This window comes from Nipponia nippon, unplaced genomic scaffold (genome assembly GCF_047370975.1).
Source record: "Nipponia nippon isolate SJK-2023a ecotype South Korea unplaced genomic scaffold, ASM4737097v1 scaffold_3, whole genome shotgun sequence".
In the NCBI taxonomy this organism is placed as follows: Eukaryota; Metazoa; Chordata; class Aves; order Pelecaniformes; family Threskiornithidae; genus Nipponia; species Nipponia nippon.
In genome coordinates, this window is record NW_028262347.1 from 87,206,918 (window position 1) to 87,234,600 (window position 27,683).

General features: G+C 39.4%; 1 protein-coding gene across 4 annotated transcripts in view; it reads right to left on the reverse strand.

Annotated features, from left to right (window-relative positions):
* The window catches only part of PCDH15 (protocadherin related 15), an 853,821-nt gene that overhangs the window by 228,038 nt on the left and 598,100 nt on the right, over positions 1 to 27,683 (reverse strand). For all 4 annotated transcript variants that reach the window (XM_087765707.1, XM_087765706.1, XM_087765705.1 and 1 more), the window contains 2 exons: positions 17,570 to 17,678; positions 10,808 to 10,920 (listed from right to left, as the gene is read on the reverse strand). In XM_087765707.1, coding sequence (XP_087621833.1) covers positions 10,808 to 10,920; positions 17,570 to 17,678 — 222 coding nt within the window. The remainder of the gene's footprint in view (positions 1 to 10,807; positions 10,921 to 17,569; positions 17,679 to 27,683) is intronic.

Sequence of the window (27,683 nt, forward strand, 5' to 3'; positions counted from 1 at the left end):
TCTTAACAATCTTAACACAGTCACTGGTCTTTCTAATGTATATCTGCGACAGTGCTCTAAAGGCAAGGAAAAACATTTACCATGCTGAGATGCTGCTAAACATAGGAAAAACTGGCTATTTTCAATATGTACGTGATAACTTTGGAGAAAGACTGATATGAAAAAACATTTTATTGATGTATAGGAAAGAGTTTGGTTTCCCTGCACCCTTCTTTTTCACTCCTTATTCACAAACACAAAACTTGTCTCTGCACTCAGATTTTCAATTCTACATTGACTCTCAACACTCTATTACACAAGACAGAAAAAAAGGCCGCCCCAAAAAGAACAAAAAGCTCCAGACTATTTGGACTCCGTACACTTTTGTGACAGTGATAAGCCAAGAGAAGTAATTGAATACTGAGTTCACATAAGGGATGAATATTTGAAAAGCCCATTCAAAAAGCAGTTATTGTACTTAATACCTACAGAAGATGCACAGCAGTTCAACTGAACTAATGATTTTGAAGATTTCATCATTGTCAGGAAATGGATTGAGCAACTATTTAATGAAAATACATTTCTTCCATTATTTTTCTAATCTGTCACCATGAGTACAAAAACACCCTCATTTCTTCAGTTCATATTCTATTTTGAGGCAGAGCAATCACCCTGTTTCCCATTATAGCTGATACATCTCTACTGTTGCACAAGAACATTAGAGGAGACTATCTTCAGTTGCATTTCAAAAGAGAGAGACAAAAACAAAGCAGTTCCAGAACAAGGGTAAAATGTTTTTGGAAAACCATACTTGTCATGGGCTCTATATTTTATTTTCTACTTTGTACTTGGAGAAATTTGAGAGAAAACACCAATATTTAGGAAGATGAACTTTTTAACATATAGGCTACTTTCTAGAGACCTATTCAATAGCAATCACCATGGAGTTTTCTCAAAGTTCTCAAGTGCTGCAGCCCAGACGTGTACTTCAAACTAATAAGTCTCTATCGTGTTGATTAAATTAAATAAATGGGGCATTACTCTTCATGCTGAAATCCCTATTTGCACAATTTTAAAATTTAGAAGAGCAAAGAATAAGCACAAATCCTCTTAAATGCAGGAAAATATATTCTTTAAGATATACTGGAAAAGGGGAAAATTAGAGCTACCCTAAACAAAGATAACAAATAAAGGTCAACACATGCACAGAGCCAAGAGATCTAAAGAGGATGAGAAGAGTTGGAGGCTGACATTATTACAAAAACCTACCAACCATTGCAAATATGAAGTTTCTGAAGTGATAAAAAAAGTTAGATAATTCAGGACTTTTTAAGTCCCAAAAAACATGGGCTTTGGACCATTTCTGTAACAGCAGTCCAGGAATTTCCAGTCTAGTGAGCCTCAATTGATGCACATCTTCTCATAGCCTGCTAGCATTGTGTCTTCTTTTGGTGTTTTCTGAAACTCATAATAAAAGAACATCATAAGAAGAATTGTACTAGTTCAGACTAATAATCCATCCAGTGCAAAACCACAGTTGCAGCTGCAGCCAAAGACAGAAGCCTAGAGAAGAACATAAGCAGCTCAGATTTCCCTGGCTTTCTCTTTATATCAATAGATTTTTGTTCCATAAGCCAGCCCTGCCTCCCATTGCACTCACATTAACTTTCAGCCCCACATCGCTGTCTGTCAAAGCAGACAAACGATGTTAGATGAAGAACAACCTTATTTTGTCTGTTTTAAACTTGCCACCTCCTGGTTTCATTTGATAACTCCTAGCTCTTGCATGGCAGGAGACAGTGAACTATTGATTCCTCTTCACTCTCAGAATTGTGACACTACATTTTACGGGTGTCTATCGTATCTTTTTCCTTCCCCACCTGATATGAACCTGCTTCAGTTCTGCTCTGTCCTTTTTGTGATAGAGATCAGAGCTGTGCACTGTGGTCAAGACACATGTACAGCCTGGATCTGTACAGTACCACAGTGATATTTCCTCTGTTCTCTATTTTTCCTCCTGATTTCTAATGTTCAGTTTGCTTTTTTTTTTTTTTCTTCCTGACAGCCACAGATCACCGAGCCAACTTTCACACTCCGTTATCAGTTACAATGCCAACATCTCATTCCTAAGTTAAGACAGAACCCATCATTTTGTGTAGAAGCTCAGGATGATCTTTTCTCACTTGTATCACTTTATTTTTAAGCTATGCATAATTTTATCAGCCATTTTATCACTCACTCATTTGGTCTCACAAAGTCCTTCTGCAATTCTACAGTCAATCCTCGTCTTTACTACCAGAATGCTAGGCGGGGGCCAACAGCATCTATGCCAACTAGCTGATCAACCTAGCAAGGAGATGACAAGCAACAAGCTAGTGAGGAAGTGGTGGACCCAGGCTGGCCACGAAAGCCTCCAGGGTTATATGAGCAGGAGGGACCCCATAATCATTAAAGCAGGGCTGAAGGGGGACCACCCTCATATGCACATAAATAAGGGAATGTCAACAGGGCAGCATTATAGGTAATGCTCTCATAGCCGTTCTGTGAAGTCAGCATGACCATATGCCCCCCCGCCCCCCCCGAAGTGTCTGTACACTAATGCACACAGCATAGGAGCATACTTTGGCTTAACTCAGGGATCTGCTTGGCAGCCTTGGAGAGAAGCAGGAGAGCTGGTTGACTTTCAGAAATCACTTTCTCCGAGTCCAAAAATTGTCCATCTTGACAAGCAGGAAATCAAGGAAAGTTGGCAACAGGCCTGCGTGGACAGGCAAGGAGCTCCTGACAAAACTCAAACATAAAAAGGAAGCCTACAAGAACTGGAACTAGGGAAAGGTGATGCAGGAGGACTATAGAAACACTGTCTGAGCATGCAGGTTAGAGTTAACATGCAGGTTTAGAAAAGCCAAAGCCCACCTGGAACTGAATGGCAACAAGAAAGGCTTCTACAGGTACATCAGCAACAAAAGGAAGACTAGGGAAAATGTAGGCCTGCTGCTGGTTGGGACAGGGCGACAGGGGACATGGAAAAGGCCGTGATACTCAATGTCATCGTCTTCTCAGTCTCTGCAGGTAAGACCTGACTTCAGTAATCTCCATCCTTGAGACCCACAGAAAAGTCTGGAGCAAGGAAGACAGAGGAGGATCAGGTTAGGGATATATTTAAACCCACTGGGCATACATGAATCCAGGGGACCTGATGCGATGCACTCACACGTGCTAAGGGAGCTGGTCAATGTCACTGCAAGACCCCGCTCTACTACATTGGAAAGGTTTGTGGCAATTAAGAGAGGTTCCAGAGGTCCGAAGGAAAACAAATGTCACTTCTGTCTTCAGGAAGGACAAGAAGGAAGATCCAGGGAAATACAGAACTGTCAACCTCACCTCAATGCCAGGGAAGGTCATGATGGAGCAAATCATACTGCGAACCACTTACAAACATATGAAGGACAAGAAGGAGATTAGGAGTCATCAGTGTGGGTTTATGCAGGGCAATTCATGCTCGACCACCCTGATAAGCTTCTACAATGAGATGAATGGCTTGGTGGTATGGGGAGAGCAGTGGATATTATTCATCTTGACATGAGTAATGCTTTTGACAGTGTCTCCATATGATCTCATAGACAACTGGTGAAGTATGGACTAGACAGATGGGCAATGAGGTGGATTGAAAACTGGCTGAATTGCTGGGTACACAGTGTTCTGGTCCCACAGCACAAAGCCCAGCTGCAGGCCAGTTAATAGAGGTGCACCGAGGGGTCGATAGTGGTGCCACCACTGTTCAACATCTTTATTAATGACCCAGTTGATGGGACCAAATGCACCCTTAATAAATTTGCAGGCAATACAAAACTGGGAGAAGCGGCTGATTTGCCAGATAGGTGCGCTGCTATTCAGAGGGACCTTGGCAGGCTGTAGAAATGGGCAGATGGGAGTCTCATGAAGTTCAAAAAAAGGAAAACACCAAGTCCTGCACCTAGGGAGAGATAACCCCAGGCACCAGTACACATTAGGGGCAAACCAGCTTGGAAGCAGCTTTTCAGAGCAGGACATGGGGGTTCTGGTGGATGAATTGAACAAAATGCCCTTGCAGCAAACCTGTGCTGCATTAGAAAAAGCATTGCCAGTGGGTCCAGTGCTACTTAGCACTGGTGAGACACATCTGGAGTGCTGGGATCAGTTCTGGGCGCAAAAAAAAAAAAAATTAAAAAAAAAATTAAAATACAAGTTACTGCATTTAAATGTAGGAAGAAGCTCTCTTAATCTGAGAGTAGTTAAACACTGAACCAGGTGGCCCAGAGAGGCTGCAGAGTCTCCAGCCTTGGGAAATACTCAACACTCACCCCACCCCTAACCTGAGCAGTGGGGTTGGACTGGACAATCTCCAGAAATGCCTGTCAATCTCAGCAATTTTATGATTCTATAATAGCTCAGGATCAAAATAAGCTTTTATATTTCAGTATTTCAGCCTTTGAGGTCATTCCCAAGTTTCTTAAAAAGCAAAGGGCACCAGCCTAGTGCTGTGCTCAATGACCTACCTGTTTTTCAAAAGTGATCATTTAGCCTTGCACTCTGCACCTGCTAGTGGCTGGCAAAGCATCCTCACTGAGTCTCCCTGTACTTCCACTCCAAACAGAGAACAGCCTTTTTTCAATTAATAGATCATAAAAACCATGGCATATATATACATTTTACTTTCTGCCTTCAATGTGCACATTTGTCCACAGTTTGGTCCTAAGACTGTTGCAGAAGCTATGCCTTCTTTTCCTGTAATGCAGTAAGAAGCTTCAAATAGCCTTGAGAGCAATAGACAGGACAGATCAATGAAGTTCCCAACAGGAACAGAGAAACCAATTAACCTCCAGCATGAGCAGTAGGAGTGCATCACTTTCTGTCATTTCTGCTAAGATCTGTATCAGGGAAAATTGTGCATGTTGCAAAGGCCTTAACTATACCGGAATGGCCAATACACGTACTGGGAGCATCTCTCTGATCCAAAGCACCTCCACCAGAAAGGAAAAGTGGCCTTTCCAGCTCCCAGGTGGTTTCTTGGGATGGGCACACAAATTCACGCCATGCCAGTATCATAGAATCACAGGATCATTTAAGTTGGAAAAGACCTTCAAGATCATCAAGTCCAACCGTAAACCTAACACTGCCAAGTCCACACTAAACCATGTCCCTAAGCACCACGTCTACACATCTTTTAAATACATCCAGGGATGGGGACTCAACCACTCAACATGTTCCAGTCCTTGATGACCCTTTTGGTGAAGAAATTTCTCCTAATATCCAAACTATCACAACAGTATTCATGTAATCAAATGCATGGACCAGTAGATGGTACTTTATATTTGTAGCCAAGCTTCACACAGTCTTCCTTCATTAACGTGGAATTTGGTCTGGCTAATCCTCAGTCTCAGTCTCTACATGCATACTCAAAGCAAGTACAACTGATTTATTAAAACCTCCTGTGCCTAGTCACAGCCTACATAAATGCCACAGCCAATTTGGCAGGGGGAAGCCTTCTAAAAATTGGAAATCACACTCCATTCAAAGATTCAAGCCTGAATAGTAAATGGTAGATATTATTGCTGGAACAGTTCAACATCACTTCTTGGAGAATGGGACCCCAAACCAATTTTCTTTTAACACTGGAATTTCAAACAGTCTGTTCAACTCTGACACATGGCATTGACCTTCTGTTACCACAAGGAAACGCAATCCCACTACAAAATTGTTTCTATGGTATTATCCGCCATGAGGTTAATGCTAGTCTGACTGAAACACCACCTGAGCATAACAGATTTTTGAGATAGGTATGTAAGATACGGAAAATACCGTGTAAGGATATTCTTCAAAATATTCTGCACAGCTGCGGCACAGTGTTGAAGTACACTTCTGTTACCAACACTGTTGGGTAGGCACCAAAAAACCCAAGCAAATGTGACACAAAGCAATTCTGTTTGTAAGAGTCTCTTCCCTAAGAGCTGTAAAACTCCCAGATCCAAGGAAAAGTCTTATTAAAAAGTCAGGCTACAAATGTTATTTGAAGCTGGGAAACTTATTCCCCCCTCCTTTTTTTCTTTAAAACTAATTGGAGTTTTCACTGAGATGTCCAATTTACGTGAATCTTTCCCCATTTCCCAATGGCACAAATACAATCAAATACAACCGACAGTGGTTTAAAAAGTAACCATACAGGTTGTATGAAAAGCTACTCTAAAACTACATTATAAATTTAATTTCCCCAGTACACAAGTGTCCACATGAGACTAACAAAACATTCCTCTATTTTTCCACCTTATGTTATAATATTCAAAGTATTTTTAGTCATTAATACAAGTATCCCCGTGTCATTAAAAATCAAAAATCAATTCTTGTAAGAGAAATAAAATTCCTATCCTGATTTTGCATGCATTTTCTTTACAATGGAGAAAATTTGAGGTATTGCTCATTCTAGGTAAATAATGTAGACTAGAGAGATACAACCATAAAGTGAAAAGGTATGCCTATGCTTCATTAGCCTCAAATTAATTCCAGTCTTTTTTTTTTCTATTGCAACTCCTACAGGTCTTATAGCAATCCTGAATGAACAAAATTCTTGATTCTTCCTTACTTACTGGATACCAACCCACTGCAATATTGATGTGTTGGAGAACCACAGCTTACTTCTGGCATATACTATCAACTGGTTATGCAACAGGTGCTAAGAAAACACCTTCCCTACCTCCTGTATTACTATTCATAATAGGACTCATTACATTCATAGGACCACCTTAGGTCTTAACAGAGTTGACAAAATTTCTGTGATCGTAGTAAATAACATGGCTATTTGTTTATTTAGAGGAGGATCATTTTTTGCTTTAGGAGACACTGAAATAATCTAAGAAGTCATGATGTTTTCAAGTATTTCATAAAGCAAAAACTCTTTATGATTTGCTAGTGACCATTTCTCCCCCAAAGCTCCACGTACACATTCTTTGGGCTGGACTGACAGACTTTGTGGTAGTGTAGCTCCTCATCCTCAGCCTACTCCAAAAGCCATGCTGCAAGTCCCTATGAACTAAATTACTACTCGGCATGAGTAATTTTATCAAAATCTGGTCTCTTACAGGTGTGGTCAATTCCTCTGTAGCGTAGCATTTCCATTCATTAGTATTTCATTGACGGTGTAAGCACATCTAGCCTTCAGTGATCCATCCACTTTGCAAATTGGTTTTAACAGAACTGTCAGGTTAGATTTTGTCTGATTGATAAATAACCGATGTTCAAATAGGAAAAGATCAAAGGCCATCAATTTGATTAATTTTCCTATTTGTTTCATGATATACATGCTTCAAAAAAATATAAAAACTCACTGACACTTTTCAGAGCTAGTAACAAGAACATAGTCTCATGTCTACAGTGCAATGGTCATGTTTTTTTCCTGAAAGGTGATCAAAGCTGCTGCCATTTTCTTTAAGCAGCTGTATCCCCTTCTACAAGCAAAGAGGTATCAGAGGTGAAGTTAACTATTGAGGACTAAACAGATTACATGCCTTCCTGTTACAAATCATTGTCCTCCAGAAGAAAGATAGCTACCGTAGTGACAATGCTAAGGAAATGTAGTTTTAATAGGTTTATTATTTTATTAAGAATCTCAGGAGATGTTTCAGCAAGGTTGCAGATCAATGATGTAATTAATTTTTAGCCTTTGAGGTTGCTGAAAGCATGCTCCCTCTCACTGTAGCTTTGGTTTGATTTCTCTAGCAACTACCTTCTGTAAAGCAGGACTGTCTGCAGCATTTCTTACCAAGAAGTTTAGCTTTTTCTATTGTCTACCTATCTGAGAATTCACCATTTATCAGCAATGCAGTTTTTATACCACAGATGAGTGCACCAATTTCCTGTCCGCCTTCTTTCACGCATTCTAATATTCATGTATTGACTTAACCACCTTTTCCATTTCACTGTTTTCCATAATATTTTGGCAGGGAAAAAAATTGATCTCCTGATATCAGAGGGAATATTTTAAAGATTAAGTTTAGTGAGTCCTGCAAAAAAAGCATATTTTCTGTTTAAAGGGAAACATCACACTTTGCACCCCTCCAGATAACATAGAATCAGATTCAACAACTTCAACACCACAAAGACTGCAAACCTGACGATGTGCAAAACAAGAATCTGAAGATTTTATTTGGTATAAGCCCGAGACATTATATGAGTTCAAAAGGTCCCTGAACAACACACCATTAAAACTTTTATTATTCTAGCAGGTGGCATATTATCATTCTTACAGACTGATAATTTTCCTTATTATCCCCTTGACTGCACATATAACACAGGAATATGAACCTAATAATGCCTATGAACATTTCCATTAACAACAGAGTTTGCTATTTAGGCACACAGAATGTGGTACCAGACCGGTGTAATTGATTTTTTTAATTGATGTATTGTGCTACTGTATATGGCTGCTGAATTTTGACAACAACAACGAAACCAAACAAAGCACTACAGGGCTTTAACCCATAACTTCTTAGCATATTTATTTAGATATTAACCCACCTAAGTTTCTTCATCTGTCCCAGTGACAGCGCAATGCACAACAGGAAGTAATCTCAAAAATAGATTATTATAAAAGAATCCAATCACAAATTGTTTCACTCTAAGCATATACAAGCCTTGTACTTCGATGCACACACAATCAACTGAGGTAGGAAATTAACACAAATATTTTAAAAGGTGTTGAGTTATTCAAATTCCTGTAAGCTGCAATTTTACTTCCTCTTCTGTCATACTCTAACCAGTTATATTCCTTGGAAGATATAGAAAGGACCTGTATATTAATAAACTTATTACCATCTTCCCAGAGAAACTGCTGCCCTCTCCTGAGATGCACAGAAGGAGCCTGCAAATCTGTCCCTAACTCTCCTGTGCATAAGAAATGCTCAGAGTTAGTATAAAAAAAGAATTCCTACAAGTTACACAGGTATTAGCCACAGTCAGCTTTTGCATGGCCATACACAGGCACAGTTAGGGACCCAGGTTACTCTGTCACATCATATTTGTGTATGTTCCTTCACCCCTCCTTATTTCAAGAGCAGAAGTGTGTACCATTGCTCCCCCTACTCCCAAATGCTTGAAAGATTGAGCTTTGCCTCTGCTTTGAAGGAAAAAGAACAAAATCCTACTCACATTTTCCCTGAGGAACGATAGCAAGCATTTTGGTCTGACTGCATGACAGGCCAAAAGCATCGAGGCTGGGAGCTAGCAAAACTATGGCACATGATTTCAAAGAGGATTGTAGGCTGGTATAGAAGGTGCTGCTCTTGCCAAAGGGACTACCTGCTGCCACTGCCACCATTAACACCCCCCAAAAAATTAGAGGGGTAGGAGAGGCAAATAAATAATTCTTACCATATGAGTGCAACCCTTGTATTTAGAAACAGATTAAATAATACTAACGATCAGCAAGAGCTTTACGACACTCCTGTGTAAAAACATGCTGTAGTTTGGAGAGCTCACTCTTTATTCTACATGAAATACACTAATAAATACATAAGTGATTACTACTTCAAAATAGACTAATGTGATTCCTTTCTTTTATGTGCTCATCTGCTTACCAATAAATACAGCAAAACCTACACAATTTTCTGTGTCATTAGACAATGGCTGTAGGGACAACTACAGACTCTCTCCAAAAGAACCAAATGTAATTCTACTCTATTCTCATTAGAGATTGTCTTTACTGAACTGACTTTTGCAGTCCGTTCCCACAAATTTCACCTGCAGGAAAGCTTACAGGTTTGTACAATTTTGCTCAAAGTAAAATTAATAGCTTATTACATTTAACAAGTTTAGCAATTAAACGTTGATATCATCACCTCCTATTCTTTTCCTCTTAATTCTCAATTGGCAAAAAAAGCAGCAAATACTGAAAATATTTTGTACTTGCAAAACTGGGACTCAGTAACCAGATGAAGATACATTTTGAGATTTTTCTGTAAAGACACACTCTTCACAACTAACTGATACATGCTTTGATCACTTGGCTCAGTTAAGAAGAACTGCAGACTGTTACCGAGTCAGACTGTAAAATTAAGGACAAAGCAGTATATACAAAAGAGGAGGGAAGCCAACTCTCTTCATCAATGGTAGGATTTGAAAAGACCAACCCCACATAAGTGCTGTATGTCTTTTCCCAGCAATAGGAGCTGAATGAGATCAGCACTGATTATGTTTCAGAAGCTTTCTGAAGCAGAGCTCTGAAGTAAGCTTGAAGTAAGCTTCCTTTTTTTTGAATCATCCCTGAACAAAAAAACAAAACCAAAAACAAACCAAAAAAAAACCCAAACCACCCTAAACCAACCAAAACACAGACAAACAAACCAACCAACCCCAAAAAACACCACGGAAAAATTACTGCAGCATGTGGAGATGATTTTTTTGTTCTCTTTGCTCCCAATATTCGGTACTCAGACAATTATTTGTATCCATATGATTCTCTAGCATGGGTTGTGAACTGGAGAAAACGTGAAATATAAAACAAATGCATTCTCAGGACAACTGAGGTTGTAAAAAGCAAATGCACAAGTGGTACTTAGTTTGTTCATATGATATCAATATAACATAAAGTGTTAGAACTCTACCACAATTCATGCCCTTTTCAAAAATACTTCACACCCTTCTTCCCCGTGAATGTGCTAAACGATGCCCAACAGGCTAAAAAATAAAAAGAAAAATGCAGGAAAGACAAGCAAGCCCACCCCATATTTTCTCTAGAGCTTTTTGTTACTAAGCAGTTTTCAAAAGCATATGGAAATATGAATTCAGCCAAAATTACCTTAATAACCAAGTCAAACTTCTGGTGTAAATCCCTATTTATTGGCTTTAGGAGTGTGAGTACAGCTGTTGTGAGATTCATATGGAAATACTGTGGATAATCCTCAGGAGTACCTGTAAAAGAGACATTGAGGTTTGAACAAACGGTGTTTCTGAAAGATTTAGTTAAATAATATATTTATTTTACTCATTAGTCATCAAAGGAACAAAAACTAATCCTGCTATTATAAGGATAAAATATTGCATCATGTGTACATGGAGCTTAAGGATACTTACTAACATTATGCATTTAGTATTTTCATTATTTCCTTACTCTCCCTAACCATGAAGATTCTTCTCAACTGGGAATCCCTAAGCACTCGATAACAACAGGAGCCCAAACACACCTGCAGCTGGTGGAAATTCTGCTTCTCGGCTTCCAGAAGATGTGTATAAATCTAATCAGATAAGAGGACATATGGAGAAATGAGCTTTCACTGCAAACCATCTTCCACTTGTATCCACCACATTCCTGAAACCCAACTTGCTAAACACATACCACTGAGATTTTCTCTCTCCGGGTTTGAAGTACGTTTCCCCTGAAGTATCACTGGATATATGCTGACATTAGTCACAAAGCAGAGAACACTATGAACCCATTTTTGAGCGTACCATTTAAACAAAGAAAATATACAATGCGGTGATGTGACAAAGATGTTACCACTAAGTTTATGATAGCCGTGTTATTCTCCACAGACAATGCCCTGACATCTGCAATTTAAAATGCTCATTTTAAATACCTCCGTTCTTGTAGCCCTCTGTTGCACCTGTGGGCAAGTTCTTTCATGCATTATTAATAACACATACATAAGTAATAACAACAGATACGTTATTTTAGAAATCCTCCTAAGAAATGAAGTTTCTCATCAGGAAGGAAGCACCAGATGAAACCTCATCTGTGTCTAACAGCTTCCATTTATTGTCAGCAGCAGACTCATGGCTGTGAGTTTCCAGGATACTCTCCAAACCCAGTTAAAACAGCAGCAGTCAGAACCTGAACAGATTTGTGAACCCATGGAGATCCAGCAAGGGCTATGCAAAGGATGGAGACAGCCGTGACCTTGCTGTGCCCGGCCCCTGGGTTGGCCAGCAAGGCAGTTGCAGCCCAAAAACTGCTACAGTGATTTCGAGACACATGATTCTCAAAGAAAGTACACAAAAAAGTAGCAATGGTGGAACATTAATTGCCAGGGCAGGATGAAGCAATAAGCACATGGGACACTGTTCAGCAGCAGCCTGTTGCCTATCAGGGAACAGAGGCTACATAATTTTTTTTTCTAAAAGGTAAAGGGGTGTTCTCTCCTCATTTGCATGGCAGAAAACTGTATCTGCCTTCTCTAGCTTCTGTGTCTCATCCCAGTTTGTTTTGGTTTAACTGTCTGACTTTCCCTGAGCCAGCCTGACTCAGCTGCAGGGATGTGAGAGCACAAATCTGAACAGAGCAGGGCTCAGAAAGCCAAAATATTTAGAAATAGCAAGAATCCTGGCATCTCACACCTTATCAGTATTACTGAAAGTATCTGAAGAAACCAAAATAAAAATTACAAGTCTAAGATCTCGAGTCATTTTAGGTCTAGGAGCAGTCCTGTGTAGCAGCTGAGAGGCAGAAAGCACTCCTGGCTGATGGTATAAATGCCCCAGTAAGTCCTCTGAGCTCATGAGTTACAATATCTTAAAGCAGCCATGAGGGCAGGACAAATATTGCCATGTCAATACAGTATAACAGGGCATAAGATTCAACACAAAGACAACCACTTTTCTGATAAACGATGCTATTATTTGTTCACCTTTCAAGTGGCATGATTAGAAACTGCTTTTAGAAAGTCAGTAGCTATCCCAGGAGATAGATTACTTTCCAAACTCATGTGCGATACTTTAATTTGCAACTCATCATATGACAACCATTTGCTATACTGTGTGTATATTGTGCATATATATATAGTGTGTGTATGTGTGTGCATTGTACATGTGTGTATATATATATATAAACACACACTGTACATATTCTGCACATATCTCTGTATACATGTATGCCATACACCCAGAGAGCAATAACAGGAAGAACCACTATGGATTATTTTTTCTATTACACCACCAACATAAATGCAGAGTTTCTAGCTCCAAGTCCTCCCTCCCCTTCCCCCCCCCCCCCCCTTTTAATTTCAACTCCTAATGAACCGATCTAATTTTTTAAGAGCACTAGGCGTCCAGCAGGAGCTCCAAGCTTTTGGCAGATAACAGATTGCTGTAGTCTTAGCAGGCTGCACAAGGGCTGATGCTGAAGCTAAGAAAAAAAAAATCAAGAAATGAAGGACTAAATGCAAAAGTAAAAAACCAAGACATTCCCTGAAGGAGAACAAATACATAGGGGAGGATGGAGACAGCTGTACGAGGCACAAAGTGATCTACAGCAGGGAAGATGAAGCTAATATTGTGTAAGGATGCCAGGAAAGAATCCAAGAAAAACAAACAAACAAACAGGTAAAGGAGGACGATCAGTAAGGAGGACGATCAGGAAAGTAAATGTTAGAGAATAATAGAGCTGGATTGCCTGAATCCTAACTGATGATGCCTGCTCAGCTGCTGCCTACCACAGGAAGAGTCCAAACTCCAGGATACCTTAAATTCCAAAGTTCTCCAGGAACAGATATACCTGCTTCCACATACACAAAAATATTTGTATTTTGACAGAGCAGACCAACCCTCAGTCCACACTGTTACCTGATCTGCTTCCAGAAAGGAGGAATTTCCTTCTGCAACTGTAACTATGTGTCTTCAAAATGTGTCATCTGTGTATTACAGACAAGCGCTACTGGCCAGAGAACTGTTCACACCACCCCTACACTGCCAGTCTCTCACAAGTCCAACCTGTAAGAAGATGTAACCCAGGAAAAGCAAAGAGGTCTAAAGCTCTATGCATGAGCTCTGAGTCTCCTGTCTCCAGAAATTCATCTGGTCTGTGTGTTTGGAGAGGTCTAGGGTATGAAAAGGTGGTGGGCCGGCAGGCACTGGTGGATCCATAAGCACCCTTGAGAAAGGAGGACAGCACACGAAGGGTGGCATGGGGTTTCTTTTCCATATTTTAGCATGTGGAGATGAGATTGCGCCATCTGCACCAAAAATGAGCACTGAGTGCTCACCAGACCTCTGGTTACACTCTTTTGGCCCAGGCGACAGAAGCAGCAAGCTGACAGCCCAGGAGGGAACATCATCTTTTCTACCTTGATGATCTTACAGCAGAGGGGAATGTCCACAAGGTGAAGAGCACTCTTAGGTTTGCTTTTCTTGGAGCCAGAGGAGGGCTTTTGTGGGGCATGTTGCCTGCCAGGCAAATGCATCAGGGAGCTCACAGGACTGGAGAGAAACCCCCAAAAGTGTTGCTGTGGTTTTTGGCTCTTCATTTAAATATCAAACAAATAGAACATTTAATTGTTCAAAATTGGCAGCAGAAATCACAGAGACAGTTCCAGGGTCAAAATCAGAAGCTGATGATTTAAAGGAAAAATTGACTTTTCCCAAGTCCAGCTCCAGAGAAAAGAAAACCTTAAAATTACTAATAAAAATAGCTAAGGGAAAACCTTCAAACAGGGCTGAGCAGTAAATACAAGAGTAGCACAGGGCTGTGATGCAGTTAGCGGTAAGGAAAAAAAATAGGGTGAGACTGCAGATGAGAGACGGTGAGCTGGCTTCTATCCCCTTTTTATTGCACACACACTGCATGCAAAGGGAGGGGGCTTGCTTACACACTTGCGTATGCCAGACACTATATGTGGGTCTATTGCAACGACCCAAATATATTAACATTCCTGAAAGTCAAGGATTGGAAAAATTAGTGCATGAAAAAAAAATTTCTGAACATCACATTTCCAAATGTGAAGATACTGGGTATAAGAAATGAAATATTACAGTATGGGCCCAGTGCAATCCTCTTCTCTGAAGTACTTTACCGTACTTTGGAAGGTAGTTCTTTCATCATGTACTTTAGCCAATACTTTAAGTAGAAGACAACAATCCCAGTAGTACTATGCTGTAACTAGTTCTCTAATCTTAATATGACCCTCAAGAATATTTAAGACCTAATCTTCTGTCATTTTATCAGTACCAGTCCATAACTACTTGAACAAGTACATTCAGACATCTTGATATATCCTTTGAGAGGACTGTACTCAGAGGTCAGAATGAGAAAGAAAGCAGAAAATAATGGGCTAATAACACACCTGGAAATATTTCTTCATTTCTCAAGTGCCTTACCCTCAAGTTACTTTTGTCTTCAGCGCTGCTATGCTCATATGAATTTGCAACAAGACTCCCACAGGCATTTATTGTTACCTCATTGAGTAAGTCTAACTCCTTTTCAATGAACTGCAGGGGGACCTGTTGTTGTTGGAATCGGAGAGGTTCACTTGTACCCTCCTCATGGGAAAGATCACTAGATTTGGTGAAAGCAGCACTGAGGCGTCTACCTGAACACTTGAAAGGCTAGTTAGCTTGAAAGCATGACAGGCAGAGATCTTTATGGGCACTCAAGGATGAGGTTATAAGCCACATCAAGTAGAAGTGAGTCATCACTGCAGTGATACTGGGCTTTGTTAAAAGAAACACGTCTTCACAGTAGATCCTAAAGATACTGAGAAAGATGCGCAAACTGTATATATAACATCCATAGTGCCCAAAGCATATGCCAGGACTTGGTGTGTACAGGTGTGCAGTGGGAGGAAGAAAGCAGGGTAAAAAAAGAACCAAATTAGAACTCAGTCAAATCAAACAAAATTCAAAATCATTCTCATATTTGGCAAGTAGCTTATTCTCTCATTCTATGGGCATAGATCAGACCTTCCAGTGTTTAAAAAAAAAAAAACATATCTAAAGATATAAAGAAGAACTAAGTTTAGATCTAAAGCAAGGGAAAAATCCATATAACAAGAAATATTTGCAAGGCCTATTTCCTGTGAAACTATTTAATATTGCCTGAGGTAAAGGCTGAAATATAAATAGCACTGCATACTGGCAAAGATGAAGACAGACTTAAAATCTAAGAAGAAACGCTTTTGAAGACCATGGAAAAAAAAAAAAAAAAGAAAAATAAAGGAGAGCCTTTCCTTTGAAAAATCCCCCAAAATCAAACCAAGTTGCTGTAATACATCTTTCTGAATTAATTCTTTGAGGTCAAAACAGTCATTCAAATATTAAAAATATTGCAGGTTAGTGGAACACCATTTTTATTAAGTTCACTCCTGAAGAACTTTGCAAGTTACACAAAAAACGTTAAAAAAAAAGTGGACTAAATGTTGCATTAGGGCATAACTGTCAATAGGAGATTTATAAATAAGCCAAGTCAATTTATAAGTAAACCAAGCCAATTTTCAAACATAAAAACACCTAGTGTATTTACAAATTTCCTTACAAAACAGTTTTGCTGGAAAAGAAGTAGTTGACAGCAATGCATCCCTTGGTCTGCCAGATTTGAATCCAGTTGCAGCCTGAAGGAATCTAGCTTGCTTCACAGCTATCCAAACAAAACCTGATTTCTTTTCTTAGAGGACACTGAGGTCTGCCGTGCTGAGGCTGGTCTGCCACGGCCATGTCCCTTGCCATGGTCCTGGGAGTAGAGCCTTGGAAATGCCTTAAGACCAGTCTGTTGACACCGAGCAGGTTCAGGCTCCTGCATTTTGCACATAGAGCTCAGGACCTGCACATTCAATACAACGGTACCTGGTACAGTAGCAATTCATTTGTATGCTCTTAAGATAGCTCTTAAAATGATAGACATATCAAACCGTCAAACCTACTATTTTTCCCTTTTCACAACAAAACTATAATATACATAAGCATTTTTTTTTGTTTGTGACAAGCAAAACTACACAATCTGCTTATTAAAATCTTTACTTCCACCTCTCCATGAGTGAGAAAGCTGGGTAGCTACAATTTAACACAGCAAACATGAAAAAGATGTGATTCCACAAAACACACAATTTTCAATTCCCGCACTAGTCACAGGGCACAGAAATTACTACATCAGCCTCTGTACTTCGGGAAGAGCGGGGCAGGTGGAGGACTGCAACTGCAAACCACTGCCTTAGGCCTTTCCATTATCAAATCATACAAGCTAAGAAATTGGAAACAAATGCCAAACACAGGAAAGTAGCAGCCAAAAAAAAAAAAAAAACCCGCAGTAGAATACAAGAAAAACCCCAGCAAAGCGGGTATTCTTTGAACTCTTTCTAGAACTGCATTCCTCTCTGGCCAGAAACAGCACAGTCACCTAAAACACTAAATTACAAGGAAAGCACGCAAGCTTACAGGCAGCAAACTTAAAGGTGGATGCAGTAAGACCCTTTAAGTTGCTCTGTGCCAGAAGAGTTTTGGAAGGAAACCTGCTCTAATTACCTTTCTTGAGCCTCTTTTATTGTGCCTTTGCACCTGTGAGTGAGAAATGCATTGCAGCATAGCTACGAGTGCAGACAAGTCTCTCTCCTTTCGCTTGCTGTGTTGCTCCATTCGCTAAACCAAACAATTCTATATCTAATCTGAATAAATACTACAACCATCTGAAATAAGCTTCTAAATTGCAATTAAATGTAAATAGGTAGAACAATTATTTCAAACATCCCACTAACCACAATATGAATTTTTATTAGGTTTCCACTCCCACAGTCAATCTTTCTCAGGCTGGTCATAATAAAGCGACTGATTGTGAGTGATAGCAAGAGTAGCAGACACCAACCAACTAGGATGGAATAGAGGATGCCCGGTCGATCAGAAGGAGGCTGGATGTTTCGGTCCTGATCTATGGCTTGTATGGGTGGAGTGACACTGATGGGATTCACACGTGCCTGAAATGAAAAAATCAGACAGATTTGAAACAGAAAAATTAGAAAGCCGGTAGGAAGATCTTTATGTTTAACACAAAAACACCCCACTGAAAAGGATATTTGCTGAAATTGCAGGAGAAAAAATACCTCATATTTAAGAATAGCTACAGCATGTCCCTTTTGAAATCAAAATTAAGTAGGGAACAAATATATTTCTACTGCAATCTCCTTTCTTTTACATAGATTTTATACTATAATAGTATCCTCACGGAAAGGAAGCTTGTAAATGTTCAAGCAAATGCTTGACTATGCTACTATAAATAGTCCCTTGAGTCAGACATTTCAGACATCATCATAGCAGTGAAATACAGCAAGTGCTTTAAAAAAGGAAATAAAAACAAATTGAATTTGAGAATCATTAGGAGCTAGAGTGGCTGTGATACATGAATACATACTGCAAAAGAAATTCAAGCTAAGGTACAGACATTTCAAGGATAGGTACATTTGAAAAGTTTGGATGGCCATTGCAATAATTCACACCATTATTCCGAAGTGGAGTGATCTTGCATGCTGAACATAGAACAGGAAGCTAGAAAAAGCATTTGCAGGCTTTCATCTTGTTCAGTATTTGTATGCCCAATTCTTTACCCACCAACTTAATAACATACCTGTACCTACTAATAGCACTTAGCCCTCACTGTTGCTTTGAATATTTTCTGAAGTTTTCCTACACCAATACACTCTCCAGTGGTAACACCAGAGCTGCCATTCCCAGCTCTAAAAGAACAGTTTCAGTAACCTTGGCTGCTTCATCAACTAGAAATACAGCTACCCCACAAATGTAGGTGCACCAGTCTTTTCCCTACCCTTGGAACTTTTATTTGTGTGGCCAAAATGTTTAATAACCTCTATGAAAAACCAGACGCCTTTTTTGCACATACAACTAATCCTGGCAGCCTTTGCTTTGGAACGCTCTAACGCTCCATGTTCTGCAAGAGGGAACTTGAAATTTAGCGTAGGAATAGGAATGAGACTAGTCCACACTCGGCTGAGTTTTGGCACAGCCTTTAAAAATTATCCTGCTGAGATTGGGAAGAAAGCTGCAAGAGCTTCAGCGATGCCTGTCAATAAATCTAGAGAGAAAAGAGGCGAGCTAAGAGGAGGAGAACAAGACAGGAATGGATGCAAGGCACTTTGCAAGAGGGGAGAGTTAATACCCCCTCCTGTAATTTTGGATACATAGGCATATGGTCATCTGCAGTAACACAAGCTATTCTGCCCGCAGTTTGCCCACCCAGAAATAATTTCCTACAGGTTACTGAGGTCCCACAAGGCTTTTCCAGGCTCATGAGCCAGGGCTTGCAGCCACACGTGGCTATACAGCTCTCGGCTTTGGGTGCAGAGTATCTGCCTACCAACACAGGACTAGTACCTCCTCATTCTGCCTCTCAGCTCATGGCTTTTTCCACAGGTCCCAACGAGCAGGCAAGGTCCTTTGTCACACATCTGTTTCCACTTTTGACTCTTTAAAAAATTAAACTCTTAAAAGTGTAATGAGGAAGATGAGCTCAAAATAGGCATAAAGAAAGAGAGAAGAAGATATATTTGACATACATTTGAATTTTTAAAATGCTTTAGGACTGCATAGAAGTTACATGCCAAGAGATAAGATTATGCATAAAACTGTCCAAGACTAAAATCCTATTTTTAAATTTACAGATCAACTGAAGCACACTCAGACAAATCTACATTATAATTAAAAACATACCCACAACAAAAACAGTCTCATTTGCTAAGGCTGGCTAGGTTTTAAACTCGCCATTACAATACTGCAGGCCAAGCTGAAAGATCCGAGTCTATGCTAGAGTAACAGCGATGGATCTAGCCTTGTCAATAATGAGCTGTCAGCTGTACCCGACTGCCGAAACTAGACTAAAATAATAACTGTTGGATATATAACTCAGATAGCAAGGACACGTGCTTTACTTTCCAATTCAAGAAGCTCGAGAGCAGCACTTAGAAAAACTGCATTTGAAATTAAACAAGCTCTACTTGAACAACAGATATTTTATCCCACGCTGCCACCATTACACTGACTCCTCAGAACCAAAGCAATCAATTGAATTGAAGCAAGTTGCATAAGAAAACAAAGTATAAGAAAACCAAAAATGAAATGTGAAATCTGTTACATTTTTATGCCATATAAGGTGTTTTTCTAAGAACTGTACACACCCTGAAATGGGCTGCTCATAAACTAGAAGATATCATGCAACAAGATCAGTTGCAATCCACTGAAATGTTCAGGGATAATTTAAAGCTGTTTTAAATTAAACAGGCTGATGTGCCTTGAAGCAAAGCTAAAGGTACTTTTATATTGTTTTAATACTCCATAGATAATGCAAGTATCTTTTTCATTTGAAGTTAAATTAGAACTATGAAAACATAACTGCACAAAGAAGCAGCCATTAAGTATGTTAATAAATTTGTAAAAGCATGTGTAGGATCATTTCAGAAGGTGTATATATACTTTTTATGAAAAATAATTATTTTAAAAATTTGTAGTCAAAACATGCTTTGATCAATAGCAGTAATAACTATGGTTATTACACAGGGATATTTCTTTCTTTCCTGAGCACTTTAAAATGTAAAAGGCAGGAACGGGTGCTCACAACATTCCCCACGTCCCACTGACATGGTGCTGCTCGGCAGCAACGCTGTCAGGGCTCACGGGGCCAGACCCCATCTTGCTGGGACGGGGCCCCAGTCCTGCCTCCAAAACTGTTCTGCATATCACGGTTAGCAGTTGTGGCTAGAACCCAGCAGACCACAACGATACAACACCCACTGCCACCCTCACCAGGAGGATGGTGGAAAAGATGAGGCTTTGCTCAGCCCTTTGAGAGAGAGGACACAGTCACATACAGCTAGAAGGTGGCTCCTGACTTAAAGCAGAGGAGGTAGTGCCTCCTCGCAGCTCTGCAGAGTGGACAAAGTTACAAAATGGGGTCTGTGACAGCCACCGTTGTGTATTAGTTCCAACATCCTTGGCAAAAGACAAAAAAAAATCCCTATCACTATCGTTCTCAGCCTCAAAGGAGAGCTTCATAAAAACATGGAAGCTCATTAAAAGGAAGGGAAAACAGATTACTGAGAGAGTGAAACGTTTGTGGGGCCCACGACTGCTTAAGGACACTCAGTTGAAGGCAAAGAAAAAGCACGTGGGGTTTTTATTGAGACAGGCTTGAGAAAGGGCAAGGCAAGTCAGCAGGGCTCTGCAGCGGGGCAGGGAAAGTCACTCAGACTAAACAGACAGCCTTCAAAAACCAGCCACTTCCAAGGGAAGAACATAAAAGGGTTCACAAGCTCTGGCAGAAGCAGGTGATTAAAAAAACAACCAAACAAGTAGATCCTGTCCGTTCTAGGGTAAAATATGAAGTAATTTATTTACTTCTCCCCATCAGGGAAGAGCTCTCCCAGTTATTGGTTTTGGTATTAATAGACTTCCAGGTGCTTCAGTATAGCAGAATACACCATCAGGCAAGCCAAACAAAAGAACCCAAACTGCAACTTGCTAACATCATCACAAGTATTAATAAATTTTAAAAAATAAATCCTTCTTCAAACAGAACTGTGACAGGAAGCCTGCCAGGGAGTCTGCAGGGCCAAGAGATGATCAAGGCAAAAAAAAATAAAAATAATAATAAAAAAAAAAGCTCAGCGAGAATAATGTAGCAGTACAAACCCTGATTTTTTTTCTTTCTTTTGCGTTCACCATGAAAGGACTCTGATGGGTCCCCATGCCAGGACTCTGATAGGTCCCCATGCCAGGACCTTCTCCATGCGGAATACCTAGCATGTCCCGCAAAAAATCATAGCATTCAGAGACATTATGGACTGAACAAGCCAAATGAAGAGTAGATATGAGGCCAAGAGCAGATGGGCTCCTAAAGGAAGGCGAATCATATGAACTTGCTGTGATATGTAATTTCCTGCTTAAAAGTACTTTGGTACCTGAGGAACAGCAGGTGGCAAACATAATACCAAAATTAAAAGGGTCCCAGGGTGACCCAGGGGAATACCACCATGAAGCCTGAGGCTTGTACCAGGACAAATTAGCAGATGATATGATAACAGTCTGAGCAAATACATAAATAAATACAATACACCAGGGAAAGTCTCGTTTTCTGCAAAGGGAAATCCAGCCTCTCAAACCTATTGTGGTTCCCCGCAGGAATCACCAGCACGTGGATACCATAGAGCCATTTGATACAGCGCATGTAGACTTCCAGCCAACTTTGACAAGCTCCGTTACAAAATACTCGCACGGAAATTTGGCCTCGACAGAAAACAAGCAAAGAGCTGCGTATCCAGAAACAATTAGGTTAAGAGACACGAGGCAGAGCAGGAGTAAGCTTTCAGTTCATGCAGGGAGAGAGGAGAGATGCACAGGGATCTGTGCTAGTACCAGAGCTGCTTGGCTCACTCCTACATGACCGCAGAAATGTGGGGGAGAGCACAGTAAGAAGAATTACAGATGATACTCAATTATTCAGAGTAGAGAGGATGAGGGTCACCTGCAAAAGACTGCAGTTTTAAGCACTGCCTCAAGTTTTTTCACATTTTCCTTCTACATATTCAGTCCTTTTATGAAAGGCCACCAACCAAAACTCTCAGTACTCTTACAAAGACAAATCTTCTCAGCTATGTTTGGGAGAACAATAAATCAAAATGATCATCCTTTTCAATGAAATCAAACAAGACTTGACTGCTTAGGGGCTGTGAGGACAGAGCACTGGGAATCTTTCCTGCAGCTCTTTTCAACAGAAAGATCTCTCATAATTCATTATGAAATGATCAGTGACTAATAAAATGTTTATTCACAAATGTCATAAAACAGTGCCATTTGCCTACCCCAGTCATCAAACAACACACACTTCAAAAAACAGCATCATTGAGTTTCTGTCATGGGAAAGATGACTGGAAATCATCTGAAGTTACTGCTAGAAAATCGAAAGGGCTAGAAAAGAAAAAAAAACACAACAGCAAATATTCATTCAAATGCTTTGTCTTAATGCATTTAGTGTAGCTGGAAAACGCTCATATTAATTTGCTATGTGCTTTTTATGTCTTGCTCTTTGACCTGTCTGGTTAGTCAAAATTTGGCTGCAAATTGTTTCTGTTTAGAAGACAAACCGATAACAGAGCCAGGTCTGTTTTAAACAATTATTCAGTAGAAAGGCAAAAGCCACGTTTCCCTGGAGAGGAGAGAAATTGAGCTTCCAGACACCAGTACTCCTGCTTACATCTTTGACATACTTCAACCACAAAAACTCTTTTTGCTTTTATTCAGGAACTGACTACCACCACCATATCTGAGCCTGTCTCTGATGTTTCCTTCTCCACCTGCTTTTCTGTTTCAGCATACACACCTTCATAATGTAGTGAAACTCTTTCAGTTGATATCTCTATTGCAAATGGTGACATGTGGCTAGAATACAGATGTCTAAGTAAGATAATAACGTGAAAATAAATATGATAAAATAATAATGACTGGCCCAAGTGTCTCTACTATTTTTTACCTGAAACATACATTAAAAAAATCTAAAGTGAAAGCAAGTCATTGGCTAGTCCCAAAACTTGCAAAGGAAGCCATAAACCTCTGCATGCATTCATGCAAGAGTGTTTTAAGTCCCTACTAAGGACAGTGAGGAAAAAGAACAACTGATTTTTTTTAATTATTTATTAATAGGGAGCTTAATAAATTTAGGATTGCAGTTGCATTCAATAATCCAAACAGTATCTCTAGGCATATGCATAAAAACATGTATGTCTTTTTCACCATCACATGGTGACTGAAATACAGTATGGAACAATTAAAAGGAAATTTACAACTGAGATGCAGAATATACATTTTGTGCTTTCAAGCATAATAAAACAAAAGTGACTATTTTTAACGTTACATATTTTCCAAAGATTTTGCATGGACATTATTTGACTTAAAACATTTTAAGATGTCCATGACTGCCAGACTTTCAATAAAAAGATATGTAAAATGTCATAAGTGTTAAACATAACTCAATTATTTGATTAAAAACAGAAACTGAGGGTTTTTGTCTTCTTATACAGACACTTTTGATTGATTGTTCAAATGACTACCATCTGCCTCCTCCTCCTTCTTTAGCTATAACTCTGCTCACCATCCTCCTCCCCTGAGATTCTTCTCATCCACTTCTTGGGGGTAAAACATTGCTTCTCAGCACTGCACAAAGTCTTTCAAAGATACCAGCTTGGACCTTGCATCTCTGCTAGTGGTTTAAAACCAGCATGTTGCCAAAAAACCCCACAGAGGGTCATTTTTGATAAATAATAATTAATAATCAAGATAAAGAAAAGCAAGAGAAAAGCAACTTCAGGGAACTCATTTACCTGAATGAAGTACCTTCCTTTCTTTGTATGTTCACCTGGAGCTCATCTTCCTGATTTTTAAAGCCATGCAGGTCAGAAATACCCTACTTGAAATTAATGAAATAAAAAACGGTTCAATCTCTTAGGAGTGAGAGCTGAACATAATGCTGCATACCCACAGTTTTACCCAGATACCTCCCCAGAATACAGCGACTTCATGCATTATTGAACAGTAGCTTTTAAGTGACTTAAAACCTCTTAGGTCTATAACTCAGTTCTCCCTGTATCTAACACTGTTCTCTCAACATTGTCTGTTTGTTACTATATAATTACATGCTAAGAGTGACGAAATACCAGAACCTAACTGCAAGACTGAAAACAATTCAGGATTTCAAATTAGCTACCCATGCTGTATCACATACAGTGCTATGCTGAATTCAAGTTGCCATAGGCTCGTTCAAGGCACTGATTCTAATAAGTACTAACCATTAAATGAGAAAAGAAAAAAGCACTGATTGGTATTTGCTATGAGTAACAAGTTTAGAGAGGTTTGTTTTTTCTTTTTAAAGAGAGGGGATCATATACCAAAGATAGCTCTGCTTTACAAAAAAAAAAAAAAAAAAAAAAAAGATTTCATATCTTTCCCATGGTCTACCTGAGATGCAAAGCTAAATTTGCCAATTCGCCAACCATATCTATTTATGGAGAACTTTTCCTCTAGGGAAGATAAGAAGGATAAAGGAGGAAATTACACAGTTTTAGAGTGAGAACAACAACATGCTTTTCTGCACAGAGCTTTTGTTTTTTTTTTTTGCTAATTACCACAAAAATGACTGTGTTCTGAGAAACTGAAACACAGTTAACCTTACTGAACTAGGACACTGCCTGGTTTTGAGCAGTTAATTTATTAATAAGAACTGTTTTTTATATAATTGACAACAACAGACCATGAACCAGCCATAGGTTCACAAACTGGAGTGATGCTGCTTTGATGATTCATGACCACTTCAGCTCCCACCTGCCTGCCCTGAGACACTCCTGGGAGTCAGTGGTCAGGGCCACTACGGAGGCAGTAATCATTAGCAATTGCTGTAAAAGATAAAACTATATGAAAAAGAAGAGTTGCAAACTTTTGTTTAGACTCACCAAGGTGAGCTTCCCACCCATAGTTCTCCTATGTCTATTAGCCTGCATGAAATCCACTAACAGAAGGGACAAAATCTACATCTTTAGAATTTGTTATTGTATTCAAACACGGCGAGACGTTTCCTACCCACTAATTCACATGGAAGACTAAGTTATTAAGACATACATAAAGACTGCTAAAAAATGAAAAGGGAATATCATGAAAATATGCATTACTAAGGTTGACCAAAATAAGATATGCCACAGTGCCTTGAGCAACAATCCACCAAAAAAAGGAAAGTTTACTTGCATTAATATTTCAATCTGCCAGTTTGTGGTGGCATTTCTTAGGCAGACACACAGTTAACTGACCTTTACCCAATATATGCATTACTAACATGGCTGTGAAAACCCGTCCTAAATCGGTCTAACCAAATAAATTGATATTCTTTTAAAATAATTTCCTAAGTCATAGTAATCCCTGTGTTACCTGTTCAACTGTCCTAGAAGCTCTAAGGCTCTTGTATACACATGTACGATCTGTTCCATGCAAGACATTTATAAGATGATTAATGCTGAACAGTTAAGCATTTTCTGTAAGTAGCTCAATAAATTGTCTAATATTGAAAAATCTGAAATGTCTCCCTAGGCATTTTTCTCTGAGAACATAAGAACATATATTCAATTGTGAAAAGAGCATACCTAACTCCTAAATACTAGCTTATTCTAATTTATTCAGATTCAGCAGATTATAATATTCATTAATTTGGGGGGAGGTTAAGAAAGGTACTTTTTCACATTGTAGCAATTAAGTATTTTGATCCACATCAGCTCAACCGACAGCACTGCAACAGAGACTGCTTCCAACGCTAGAAGACTGATGACATTATGTCACTCAATTAGCAACAGATTATAAAAAGTCATCTTTTTCCCTACATTTCCAAGTACTTCTCCCTTTTTCTTCTTCTCAGTCTTCACATTTACTAAGTGCCACAGTGGCGACCCTCTCCTGCCTCCCTACCCCACAGCCCCATCAGCACCGGCATCCCCCATCAATAACTGGGAGCAAACCCAATTGCCTTGCCCTCCCATTTTCCCAGCTGCCAGCAATCCCTGCTGCCGCTTCCAGACAATCACTCCACGACGCCTCGTGCTGCCTTCGTGTCAAGTGGGACGCACTGACACCTCCAATGAACACCAGTATTTTTTTTGACTGGTAGCACCAAGTGCAGTGTAACTATAAAAATCGAGGCTGGGGACTTGTATGCTTAAGAACTCCCCTCTTTCCCCAAGCTGTGGGCCTGAATCTGTACAACTATTGAAATTTCTAGCCAAGGACACAAGGAACTGAATTCTGCACCTATTAAGTGGCTCAATGATTTTCAAGGAAATAAGACCAGTGTTCCCTGCCCCTCTGTTGTTGGGTTACAATATATAATATGAGTCTGGCAAACTGGATTAAATCTCTGAAACACACAGGCTATTTCTTGCGTTTGACAATTTATAGTCTCTACTGTTTCGAACAAAACTAAGGAAGATGCACATAATGCCTTACAACATCCAAATTGTATGAACATAAAGATGCAGCATTCTTTTCTTTTCCCATATGTTTCTGTGTGTATCGTTATTTTCTAGGAAGTGCTGAGAATTGTAGAGTATTTCAGAATGATAACTTTTACTCACAACATTAAATATTCCAATATTCCAAGAAAACAATGCACTGCATTTAACCATCAGTTTCTCTTGGGTTTCTCTCACAGTTGAAAGCAATATAGATATATGGATTTTATCAGAACAGGGTGGTCAATATTAGCGCAATTAGTTAACACAAGACATTTCACGCTAGCATTTTAAACCCTGAAAAGCTATTTTTTCAGCTTTCCCAGTTAGGAAGCCGTACCTGTGCCCAGTGGACTTCAAATAAAGCCTGGAGGTATTCAACGCACATCACACTCATAGCTTAGTTGATGAATTTACCAATCAAGACAGCAGAATATTCATCTCTATGCAAACAAGGGTGAGAAGCTTTTTGCTGGATAGAAAATATTAGTAAAGCAACATATATTACCCCTTCAAAGGGAGTCCTACAATATTAAACCAAGAAAGTTTTTGATGAATTGATGAATCATTATGGTTACACTGGTTCTCCTTGTGCTTTCTCAAGAAACATGTAAGATTAGAATACAAGCTGTAAATCAGAAATTAGCTATGTTATATCCATGCTGCGCAGAAATGCATACACTATTACCAACACACAGTACTAAAACAGCAGGAAGAATTACAAAACCATTCCAACATCATTTCTTGCTGCTGCTTCAGATGCTTTGCCAGTACAAGGGCTGTGACAAAACACCAATGAACACAAATCCATCATAAAGTATTTGCATGTCAGTAAAATGCAGAAAATATTTCAAGAGTTATCCAACCACAAGTGGAGTAAATCCAAAAAGCAAGAAACACCCTAGAAAAGTATATTCAACTGAAGATACTACCAAA